The following is a 13,088-nucleotide window of genomic DNA, read 5'->3' on the forward strand; positions in this document are numbered from 1 at the left end:
TGTTCTAAGCGGGATAATGTATAGTTGGTCGGTTGTTATGGATTCAGGATGTTATGTTATGGATTCAGGATGTATGGAACTTCCATAGATCCTGTCGACGTTTATTTCTCCATAATAACCGACCAGCTATAGCCTACATTATCCTTTACAGAGATAATTCATAATACCTCACAGGTGTGGCATAGAAACACAACTCCTGACTGTCGGCTGTAGCGGTTAATATAATTTGTGATCTTTCTATGAATTAGATTTTCATATTTTTTTGTAAAATGTATATTTTTATAAAAAATCCCAGGAAATAGTAACCGAGGTATTTACCTCGGGTACCTCATAGCTAGTTACGGCCATGTGAAATATATGTTTAAAAATTTTCTTACACCCCTTAAAATTAAAAAAAAAAACCTCGCTGCAACTCACCATGAGGCCTTAATGGAAGTTGCCTGGTGTGAGCTGCAGGATCACAAGCTGTTGAAGCAGGAGTCAGAGATGTGGAAAGGTCTTCAAAATCCCAACATGTCAATCTCTATGATTTTTGGCAGTAACCCATTAAAGAAAGGAAGTGCATTGTTTTAGTTACGGAGCTTGTGATGTCAGAAAGGCCAAAAACCAAATCTAAAGTGTTTTAAAGTAAAAATGCTGCCACTTTGGTGACCCTCAGTGGCAGCATTTTTTTTCTTTCTTTTTTTATCAATATACTGAGGAGGACATTTTGAGCATACTTGGAGGGAATGAGTCCCACCAAATGTATATTACAATGACTGCCGAGACTTACCTTCATTTACTGGTGGAATATTCATGTTTGGTGGCAAAGTTTAACCGAACGGATGCAACAGTTTTGCCACAGCTTGTTTTTTTTTAGTGAACTGACTTTTCCTGTTGAATTTTTGTCACGATGATTTTTGCATCTATACCGTCATTTGAGCGGTAATCTGTTACCTTTAAGAAGAAAAAGAAGAAGAAGATATATAGATGTTGTCATACACACACAGGCCCAAAATACACACACCTGCACAAACAGGACCTATACATGCATTAAATGGAGAGACGTCAGAGTGAGGTGGCTGCCCATGGACAGGTGCCCTGGGCAGCTGGGGTTTTGGTGCCATGCCCTGGGGCATTTCAACAGTGCCCAGGGGGCAAACTGGCATCTCTACCAGTCCGGACAGGGATCTGAGCCGGCAACCCTCCTGTTCCCAAGCCAAGTCCCTATGGACTGAGCTACTGCCGCCTCAACAGGGAATGTCTTCGTGGTAAAGCAGCTTCCTTGAACTAGTATCTTGTCTACATGACTTCAGTTACTCTGAGATTTTGTCTCTGTTCTCAGATCATAAGCATTTTGTTTTTGTGTGACAGTTAATGAACAACTGCAGCAGTTAAATTCTCAATGCAGTTCATGTCTGAAGTTAAACTGTTGATCTTGGTTTCAGTTTTTGTCTTACTTGCGTTGATTATTTAAACTATTGTGATGCTCATCCTATATGTGGACAATTATTTTGCAGTTTTGTAACAGTTATTAATACAAGGCCTAATATTCAACCTAATGTCACGGTCATATCCGTTTACTGCAGTTACTCATGCTTCATTTGGTGTAAGCGTTATTTGTCTAACCTAGTTTGTCCAAGCTGCACAGACTGTATCTGTGCCAAAAGATGCTCAGGATCATCGACTGTATGTATTTGTTGAGATTGTGTTTGTCTTTCCCACAGTTCCAGTGTGTATGTGTGTGTGTGTGTGTGTGTGTATGTCCTTAGTCCACTTATCGCAGGTATTCTCTTGGTCAAATGTATGTTGGTTGAACCAGTTAAGCGTCTGACCTGATTCCAGTTACCCTTTGGGCTCGACCGCCAGGGATCATGGTCTGCAGTATTTTATGATTTCCAAACAGAACTAGAGGTCTTCACTGTTCTGTAAAACTGCACCCTTACCCACAGTATCCCTCCACTATAGGCGTGTTTACTAATACTGTGCAGACTTTAAGAGATCTAACAGTAATTAAATAAATGTGGTGTCTCTAATTTATCATAAGATAACACGGGCTGCATTGCATGTCTGTATATGGAGTGCTGCAATGCATAGTCACTGTTTCCAAGTCCTCTCAGACCCAATACAAGGTTTGCACAGACCTAGGATCTGCATGTTTCAAGTGGAACATGTGCCACATAGATGAAAGAGGAGTTATCACCTAATGTACTGAGATCAGCCTTTCAGCTAAAGAATCTCAAACATGTTCTCACTGTTGTGTGACTCTAAAGTGACCCAGTGAAAATGTGCATTTTGGTCTCACAATCAAACTGAAACTTCAAATTGATCGGACTAAACTAGCAGCTTTGTTTGTTTAGGTTTGTTTGTGTGGATCTTCTGTTTGCCTTCAGTTCAGGGCTGTGATCTTTTCCCCATCCTGGACTGTAAACACACCGGCAGAAACTCACATCTGACACCAACACTCTATTCATTCACAACAGCTAAATCAAAGAGCCTTCATGTGCCAGTCACTGTATGTTCACACGTATAAGTTGTGTTTTAAAGATACTGAGGGCAATCATTTTGTACAATACAAACCTAAATGTCACATGCATCCTGTAAAATTCACCTAAATTCACCAAAAACCCCCGAACCAAGGCAGACCCAAAATAAACAGAGATCTGTTCCATTTTTAGTACATGTACATACTTGTACGTGTGCATTTGAAATGTAACACTGAAGTTTCTGCTTCTGTCACTGAGTTGCATACGTTTCAACACACTGAAATAAAGTTGTTTTTTTAATCTTTGCCTGAATATTTTCTTGAGAAAAGGTGCAGCAGATGATCACTTTCAAATGATATGTTATATGAGTAAACCACTTAAACAACAACAAATACAGAAGTTGTTTGCATATCATAATAATCAAAAATCACTTTAGGAGGGCCCACGGACGGGCTATCGGACTAGTGGTATTTAAAGGAAACACTTTATATTTTTTTCTGATATTCCTGCAGTTAACTCACCAAATTATAATTTATATAAATGTCTGTGAGCTGTTTCTCTGTTGTCTTTCTATACTGTATTTTTGGTATAATAGTGTCTATCAATACTTCACTCGAAAATCATCAGTTTGTTGCTTTGCCAGTGTGAATGCACTACAAAAACTACATACGGTGCATAAATTGTCTATTCTCTGTTCTACTCTTAATTATGGGGCTCACTTTTTAATGCAGCTATCTACATACATAAGCATTCATGTGTGTCATAGTGTTCTGGGGGACAAAAATTCAACAAATGACAGTAACAAAAGTTATCATTTATTTCCAATTAAAAATGTGATTTTGTGGTGCGTTGTTGACAAAAGTTGTTTTATGTTCTGTAAATACATCCCTGATAATCAGCAGAAAACATCAGCCATGCCACAATAATTTCAGTTTTTGGCAACGTATTCAACATTGTGACACACGTTTTGCGCCATGAGTCCATATGAATGTGTACGCAGGTGCATACTGTAGATCCTCAGACTGGTAAAAACAAACAAACAAAAAAGGTTTTTTTTTTTATAAAAAAAAAGGTGATCCTCAAACTTCTGATAATATGTATAAATAAATGCCCAAGACACGCTCAGCAAACATTATTCATATTTCAGACTGCAACCCAAATACATGTAACATGTTCACACTATGATAATAAGGCACAATATTAATTTATATAAAAACAGCATTAAAATGTTTGATTCTGGATTGTAATCAGGGAGACAATTATATTTTGATTTGCTTACACTAAATGTGGGAAGTCCAGTGTCTGAGTTTCAGGTGATACAGTACTGTGAGAAGAGTATAGAAATATCAGGGTTAGGTCAATATTGGACTGTCCAAAATAATGACAACAAAAATCAGCTGAGAGTCAAAATGTTTCTAGGATGTTACTGACACATTTAAATCGTCCAAAAATCCACAAGACCAAATCATCAGTTTATGATATGTTTCCATTTGCTTTCACATACCAGTATTAAAGTTGATTTGTTATTTATATTTTCTTAAAACAGTCAATTCCTGCATGTAATATGCAGCACAAACAACCTATGTATTTGTTGGCTCGACATATAGAAAGAACAGCAGATTTCTGTGATGTAATATGTATATATTTTTCTAAATGTATATAAGCGCAGAACTGTATCCCTCCATTTAAAACTTTTTGTACTTTGTCAACAGGCACCATGTGGCACCAAACCATTAGTCATGGATTTTTGATTTAAAAACTTTTGAAAATGGGAATATGTGGCACTGACGCGGTGAACTCCCCCAAATGTGTTTCATTTTTCACAAATGTTGCTGAAGCATTGTCAGTCATCATTATCACAGACGGAGCCATCCATGCTTCATAAAAATGATAAAAGACGATCAAAGGGTCGTTTAATCTTCTCAACACATCTGTGTATATGTGTGTAGTTTTAACTTTATGTGACTTCTCTGCATAACAGATGAGTTGCTGTCAGGGTGATGGAAATGTGCAACATCCTACAAAACAATCAAACATTTACAAAGAAAAGACGGTGAAATAGCTGCAGTCATAGTCTGCATTTGAAACTGTCCTCCAATGAAATGTCACACTTCCACTTTATTCAACAACCTTTTGAAAAAAGCTTACAAAAAGGACCGACCACAGATTGCAGAGAGGCCGTCAGACACACTCTGACAAGCCAGGTTCTGGACTTGTTTGCATGTTGTGTATTTAATTTGTCCCGTTGCTCCGTCAAGCATATAGTGACAACATTCGAGTAAATACACTACATAAATATATGTAATTAAAGGAAAGTTAACTGCAGGCCACATTTAAAGGTGTGATGGAGTGACAGTGACCTCAGACGTATCCTGTGATGTCATATCCTGCCGCAGTGGGTTTCTTGGCTCCCTGGACTCCATGTACACTGGACTGGGAGCTGTGACTGGTATTGCGGACCAGCGTCTGCCCCCTGCTGGCTGCATTGATGCCCCCCACCTGCATGGTGGGGTTGTGGTAGGTCTGAGAGGTTGTCCGTACCCCTGTGCCCGGCACACCACCTCCCATTGGATATGGATACCCTCCGCCGTGCCGTCTCCCACGGCCGCCATTCTGCTCATCGCAGCATGACACACACAGCATCCCTCCACCTAGCATGGTGATGAGCGCAGAGGCCAGACCAACATACAGACACTCCCCCAGCTCAAACTTCATGCTGGTAGGTACGGTGGGTCGGTAGAAGGTCTGGACCACCTCATGTGTGGTCCATGCCACTGGTATGAGTGACAGGAAGCCTGCCGCAAGGAATAAGCCACCGCTTGTGCCTGCTACACGACTCTTAACTGTTCCTGAGCTCTCCAAGCACAGAGTGCACTGCATTCCCAGGGCCGCCAAGGCAATGGCGAGGACAGACAGCACAACTGAGATGATCATGAGAGCCCGAGAGGCCTGCAGGTCGGAGGGCAGGGCCAGCATGGAGTTGTAGGTCTCACACTGGAAGGCCCCAGTGCTCTGGTAGACGCACTCCATCCACAGGCCCCTCATGTTGGCTACGGCGGTGACGATGTTGGAGCCGATGTGGGCGGATATCTGCCAGTATGGTAGCACTGTGGCGACCAGGGTGCCCAGCATCCCAAACAGGCCCATGAAGAAGCCCATCAGCTCCAGAGCTGCTGACGCCATGGCAACAACTGTGATAGAGGAGACCCAAAAACAAACACAGAGAGGAGATGAATAAACAGACGCAATGAGATCAGCTCCTGAGGAACCAACAAACAATAATTTGTCTGTAGCAGATGTGTTCATGTCATATTGCTGTTTCTGTGACTTCCAGAGTTTCAACATCCAAGTCATGACAAGACAAACAAATATAGACGCCTATCGTCAGCCAAAGTCAGTCCTTCAGGGCAATTAAACCCAAATTTAATATTGTCAATCCTCAGTATTTTTAACCTGCAACTATATGTTCTCTTGAGACGTCCCGTGACCTGAACACTTGGATACTATACAAATGTGTTTCTCTTCTATTCCTACCATCCATTGAGTGTGATATAAATGTGGCATTAGTAAATTACGACAAATTAAATGTCAGGTGAGTTGTCAGCCACTTAATGGGATACTAAATTTACATTTCCACAGAGAATGGGAAGTTTACATCAAGCCATGTTCAATTTTTTGGACAGGGTGCCATCTGTAAGAATGGTGTATGATGGTCATGCAATAGTATTTGGACAAACCCTTCCCTGTAAACAACATAGATCCATATGACTTGGCAGTCCAAGGCTTGATTACAGACTCCATTATACTACCTCCACTTAACCAAACAATGTAAAGCATGGCACTTCAACAGGGCGCCTGCGACCCTTAGTTAGCATCACACTGGCTCCTGTGTCAAAAAGCCTATGGGATTTTTCCATTGGATTTTGGATTATTACCAAAAAATGAGCTCTGTGGCAAACAAACGTTTATGGTTGCCTACTTACACGTCTCGTTCAGCAAGATAATCTTCACAAATATACACCACTGTTGTGATTATTGAAGCCTAAATGCAATTGCCAGGGGTAAAAAGCTAATGTTAAACAATATAAACAAACTACACTACAGTCGCATGACTTAACATCACCATCACAAGATGGCAAAGCCATGTTTGGCGTGGCTTGGCATAATGACGTTCTGTAAGCTAATTTAGCAACTTGTTAGCGACAGCCTTTTTTAAGACACATATAAGCTTCAAAATTCAACAGAGGGGTGTTTACGGACGTATTTTATGTTGTAGAACAAAACCTGACAGTCTTTTAAGCTTGTGTTAATCACAGGTATTGAACCACAAAACCATTCAAAAACTCATTGCCTTCAAGACCAGGGGTAGGTTGCACCAACTGGTCTTTACTACGCCTGGTCGTAACTCCTAAGATGGTCTTTGTTAAGACCAGTCTTAAGGAGTGGACTTACGCCGGTTGCACCAACAGGGCTTACGCCTGGTCTTAACTACGCTGGTTTTAGCTGTGCGCGTCCATGTGAATGCCCCCGGAATGCCCCACGCGGCCTGCCTAGAGGAGCGCGGTGACGTTAAATGACGTGCCACTGAATCACCCCGCGTGCTTGACAGATGACAATTGACAGTTGACAGCCCCTCTCATCTGTGTTGACAGTTTATTTACAGTTTAAGATTTGAAGAAAACATGAAGGATCAACGAAAAACTTTACTGACACTGAAATTAGAAAATTAATCAAGCTGTACAGCGAGCACAAGGACGTATCACAAATAAGAAAATACAGTCGGTATGGGCAGAGATAACGGGGCACATCAGTACGTGTTCAGACTCTGGCTGCCTTCATACAGAGGCTGACATGAGGAAGAAGTGGAAAGATCTTCTCAGCAGGGCAAAAAAATACATCTCCTCCAAAAAAAATCATCCAACTGGCGGGGGTCCTCCCTGAAAACCTCAATTTACAGTGACATCATTGTTGACGTATTTGGGGAGGATTCCCCTGCCTGGTGGGAAGGCGAACGCCAAGTTACCACTGACTTAGCTTAAGGCCAGGCTTAAGACTAGTTGGTGCAACCGGCCCCTGGGAGCTGTGAGTGGTAAAATGCTAACTCATTTCCAGGTTTTAGCACTCATTCTTAGGGCACTCTGTTGTTTGCTAATTTAACTGAACTTTTTTTTCTTTAAAAAATACACATAAACACAAATCCAACAAATTATTAGCGAAGATAAATTAACCTTTTCATAAAAAACAAATGTAAGTACGGTACACAACATTAACGATAGGCTAACTATTTTGAATCCTTGTGCAATCATGTTAGCTAGCTAACGCTAAATCATTATGTGGTGCTTATGCATAACAGTGAGGTGAACTAGCCTAGTTAGCTAACATGTACGTACTATTGAAACACATTAGCCAGATAGCTGTATTATTATTCAAAGTGTACGGTTATTCTTGTGAGCAGCCACAATGAATGTGCAGAGGGGGGAGGCTAACGCACCTAGCCATGCTACAGCTGCTGCTAACTTAGTAGCTACAGATAAGCTAACCTGAACAAGCAAGTGGTTTTTGGCTTTGTTAGCTCACTAACTGTAAGCTGGGCTGATTTAGTAGCTGCTGTTTCAACAAACGCAAAATTTGTATGTAGAATTTATTATTAATACTTAGCAAAGAAACTAAATAAAAATTTGATCACAAAAAAACTAACTTGATATTGTATGTTAGTTTTTATGTGTTTATATGCGTTTGTCAAGCATTTACCAATTTATGTGATCATTTTATTAATGATCAACATTTCATGTTGATAATATGCTATGGTCTTCCTTTCATGAAAAAGTGAGAGTATCACCTCAAATTTACTACTACATGTACGGGAAAAAATGTGTATTTTGGACTTGGGGGTGAACTGTTACACAGTCAAATTACTTTTAGCATAATCTAATTGATAACTGTATCGGCTTGTTGACGACCAAAATCACATACAAACAGCATAACATATATAGCTCCTTTTAAATGAGCTGAATTGGCTGTATTGGTGTTGATATGAAATCTTAACTGCTGGCAAAGGTGGTGCTTAGTCACATCCAAATTATAACCAGTGGCTATTTTGCCTCTGGTTTGTTGATACTTTAAAAAGAGCCAAGAGGGAGAAACTATAGCCATAAGTAATCCCTGTTATGTCTGACTCAAAATTACTATTTACAACCAGGGCGTTAATTTGAAAGGTCTTTACATGGCTGCTCATAATTACAGTGTGGAAGACATGACGTTACGGCGGCTTTACCTGCATCTGGAAAAGTCCAGACATCAGGTACGGACTGAGTTAACTTTAAGCTAAAGCAATCTCAACAAACAGTGATGCGACAACTGCATGTTTCAAATCAGATCCAATACTACTCATAAAGAAGATAAATTAGCATCAACACATCATGAAAAACTGACTGTGGTTAACTCAATCACTACTTCAACAATGAAACATAGATTGCTTGTCATTTAACAGCCTTTATTTGCTCAGATGTGTTTAGTGTAAGAATATTTTGTTTTTCTGATTTGCTCCCCAAATTATGCTTTGTTTGGGACCAATACAGCTGCAGCAGATGATTTGGCTCTTTTGAAACTCTGCTAGTAGTCTCATATTAATTAGAAAACTCAAGTGCTGTTTGCCAGATATCATTTAAATAGGAATATTTCAAGCCAATACATCCATCTCTCTAATGATATAACTGTATTAATTCAAAGTTTAAGTCCTTGTGTCGTGTTGTGCCTGAGAATACAGTATTATACACCACACACACATACACACACTCACAGTCCACTTTAATGCATTACCTGAGAGTGCCGCAGATTATGGAAGAGCCAGACCCTGGACGAGTTGAAGATTTGATTATGTTCTTTCGCTGCAGGAGCTGAAGTTGCAGCTGGAGCAGAGGATGAGGAGGTAGAGGATAAAGACACAGCAGAGCCTGCAGCCTGTACAGATTGTATTCACCACTGCTGGTAATTCTGTTGAACCTGCCCCTGCTTCTCCAGTAGTCTGTTTCTCCAGCTGTATCAGACTCTGACTGCTTCCTCAGACCTTGAAATAGTCGCAGCTGTTGTGCCGCTGCTGTACTTCTAATGAGCACTTACTCTGCTGGCTGCATTGGACCAAGGGAGCCAAAAAAGACTTTTGTAATATCCTTTGAATTGGAAATACGACTGTTAAAAAAGACTTTCCTCTTAAACCAGCAGTAATGCAGGACAACAGATGGTGTTAAGTGTCCTCCTGAACATTGTCTCTCTGTCACTGCCTCTTGTCTCTGATCTCTGTCCCTCATCCAGACCTTCACCTCCTGTCATGTACACAGACACAGTGAAACCACTGACAATAACACACATACATCAGCACTGCCAGCTAGGTTAATCATTCTCTCATCGGTCATTTCTCCAAAACAGGTGGCACACTATCGGCAGCAGCTCGCTCAGCAGACCCCTGTAAGAGAATGAATATTTCAGGATGTCAGTTCTCTGAGTGAAAAATGTTTAATTCAGCAAAAGATTTAAGTGCCATATTACTTTAATGAAAAGAATTTATAAAAATAATTATCCTTTCATGTCCCTGTTCAGTCTGCAGAAATCCCAAAAACTGCTCATGAGCATTTTTTGTGTTTTTTAATTAAAGTTGGAATAAACCAGCCCAAAGCAAGAAAAACAGGGAGTGATTATAATGCTTTTGAAATAATTTGTTTTTATCTTAATTTAATTTTTTTTGTTTTATTTTACACCTTTCATTTTGGGTTTCTCAGCAGAGATGTTTCCCTCTGTGTGACGCGTGATGGTAAAGACAGACAGTCGACATAAAGACGTAAACAATGTGTTTCCATTTGTTGTTGCCTTCCTTGCTCCCTCCTTCCTTCCTTCCTTCCTATGTTGCTCCCTTCTCTCTTATTCCCTAATTCGTTCAGTCAGTGAATTTATGATTTTGTTCATACTCAGAGACAGAATAAGTCCCCGATCACACAGAAAGTGTTTTAGCAGCTGGAGGCGCCTTTTTGTAATCGTTTTTAAGGAGAATTAAGCTTTATGCTATCGTGTTTTGGTCATAGATCCGTCATGAAAGGTACCCTGGGTGCGTTGGTTGTTGACATTCTGGGACACCGTGTCAAGTTCTGCCTGTTACATGCATTGTCTTCTTTCAAAATGCACTTCTGTTTTCACAGGAAATTTACCATTTACATACAGTCTCTTTCAAAATAAATGCACTGTGTCGGTACAGCACCACAAATTGATGTTTTTTTTTTCCTCCAACATCTAGAGCACAAGGTTGGGTTTAGGCAACAAAAGCAGGTAGTTGGGTTTAGGCAAAAAAGAACAGGGTTTGGCTTTAGAATCTTACGGGATGCAAACACCAGCCCCCCTGGTGAAAGTCGGTGATTGTTGGACCCATTCACTAGCGCTCTCACCCGCCCTACTTGGACTTTCGGCGCCTTAACTTTTGTACTTGTTCTGTCGCATTTCCCCCTGATGCCGCCGAGCGCTGTTAAACTTGAATGGCAACCAGCCACGTATCATGCTGACATTAAAGGACAGCTTTTTTCTGTCAGTGGGTGACGCTGCAAGTCACTGCCCAGACGCCGAATTTCAACCCGGAGCAAGACCGGGTTGTGCAACGCGCCTCATGTTTCAGCACTCAAGTCGCCTGGCATTTTCTGAACTCCTCGAGTTGAATAAACTTCAACTCAGAGCGGAAAAGTGCCCCATTGTCCAATTGGATGTTTTGAGAGGCGGGCCTTCTGTGGTGGTCATGACAACAAGTTTACAGTTGGTAAACAATAGAGGAGAAACTGGTGGTAGCGGTTGCTGGATACTCAGAGCTATACCGATGATAGACATCAGGTTGTCAAACTGCTGTCAAGTCGTCCTAAAATATGCCTGGAAACAGCCATCTTTGAGGAGAAGCTCCTGGACCAACTGGTGGTACTCCCCATGACCCACCCTCTTTTTTAGGGTCTCATGTACCCACACAGATCTCTGTTTCCCTGTGCCCCACAAACTATTTACTGACAGCCTCTCACCCTCAATCAGAGCTACAGCAAGTACCCTCTGCCTCAACATTTTAGGAACTAGCTACTGATTACTGTGAAATCAATGAACAAAAAATTGGTTACACAGGAAGGTTAGTGTGAGGACGCAATGGGCAAAATGCTTTCTGTGTGATCAGCCCTCAGGAATTAGAGGCGGAACATTTACTTATTTTTATTATTTTATCTTTGACTTTTTTGATGCATCATTTAAATGCAAACTTATTTCATCAATTTGTACTAGTTTTCTTAAATTCATCACTGTTATCATACCTGAGTATTATTAAACACACACAGTAAATGTCTACATTTCTTTTCGGCACATTTCAGACTCCATACAAAAACCTGCCGTAACACATTGTGAATTTACTGCTCATTAAAGCTGACGCCAAACTTGGCAGCCTCCTGTGCGTCACCATCCATCTACTGTTTCTTGGGTTGTTGCTGATGCCGAGAGCCACAAAAACATCAATCATAACAACAAATAATACATACCATGTCAGTGTGTCTCCAGATATGCCCTTCCTCGTCGGTCAGCAGCATTGTCATCTGACCTGTTTACATGTGCCATTAGTGTCTGTACTGGTGTCAGTGGTTACAGTTGCCCAGTTTGTTGCTGATCCCCATCCTGAAGCTCGAGCCTTTGGTTCCTAATCCCTCCAACCGGCCCTCACATTGCAGCAGCAGCATCATAATGGGATTAGCGTGTAATCCAGTCACTTCCCCTACGAAAGCAGAATGAGAGGGCAACGTCCACACACTCAGAAACACTGAGCCATTATTATAAACCACAGAGGGGCATTATCTGGACACACTGCATACTAATGAGGCAGCTCAGGTCGGCCTGTGCCTCTGTGTTGTGCTGCTGAGACTGGCTGGTGGGTCAAAGAGAGGAACACAGGATATAATGCTAACTAAACATGAACATCATCACAAACTTTTAGTGGTGTAACTTTGTAGAGTACTGTAATTATTAAACATGTCATTCTAAGTCAATGGCATTGATCTGCTGCTAGAACAGCCTCCACTCTTCTGGGAAGGCTTACGACAAGATTTCCCAGCCTGCCTGCAGGGATTTGCTCCCATTCAGTCACAAGAACATGAGTGAAGTCATGCACTGATGCTGGGTGATCGGGTCCGCCTTGCAGTCAGTGTGTCAGTTCCTCCAAAAGATGCTGGATGTTGGTCAGGTCAGGGCAGGGGCATTGTTAGGATATGAGGACACTGGGAGCTTAGCTTGGACCTCTGCAGAGGGGTCTGGGGGGAATTCAAGTATCTCGGGGTCTTGTTCATGAGTGAGGGTAGAATGGAGTGTGAGATGGATTGCGGTTTGGTGCGGCTTCTGCAGTGTTGCAGGTGCTGTGCCAGACCGTTGTGGTGAAGAGGGAGCTGAGCCGGAAGACAAAGCTTTTGAATTACTGGTCCATCTACATCCCAACCCTCACCTATGGTCATGAGCTCTGGGCAGTGACTGAAAGAATGAGATTGCGGATACAAGCGGCCGAAATGCGCTTCCTCCATGGGGTGGCTGGGCTCAGCCTTAGAGATAGGGGGAGGAGCTCGGACATCCGGA

At 41.5% G+C, this 13,088-nt stretch overlaps 1 protein-coding gene across 1 annotated transcript; it reads right to left on the bottom strand.

Moving 5' to 3' along the window:
* Positions 1–3,258: 3,258 nt before the first annotated feature.
* cldn2 (claudin 2) lies at positions 3,259–12,241 on the bottom strand. Its single transcript, XM_033649361.2, has 3 exons — positions 12,011–12,241; positions 9,285–9,927; positions 3,259–5,656 (listed from the first exon to the last, which is right to left on the bottom strand). Exon 3 carries the CDS (start codon positions 5,646–5,648, stop codon positions 4,827–4,829), a length of 822 nt encoding a protein of 273 aa, XP_033505252.1. The 5' UTR covers positions 5,649–5,656; positions 9,285–9,927; positions 12,011–12,241; the 3' UTR covers positions 3,259–4,826.
* Between the last annotated feature and the right edge of the window lie 847 nt (positions 12,242–13,088).

Source organism: Epinephelus lanceolatus, chromosome 11 (genome assembly GCF_041903045.1).
Source record: "Epinephelus lanceolatus isolate andai-2023 chromosome 11, ASM4190304v1, whole genome shotgun sequence".
NCBI classification, from domain to species: domain Eukaryota; kingdom Metazoa; phylum Chordata; class Actinopteri; order Perciformes; family Serranidae; genus Epinephelus; species Epinephelus lanceolatus.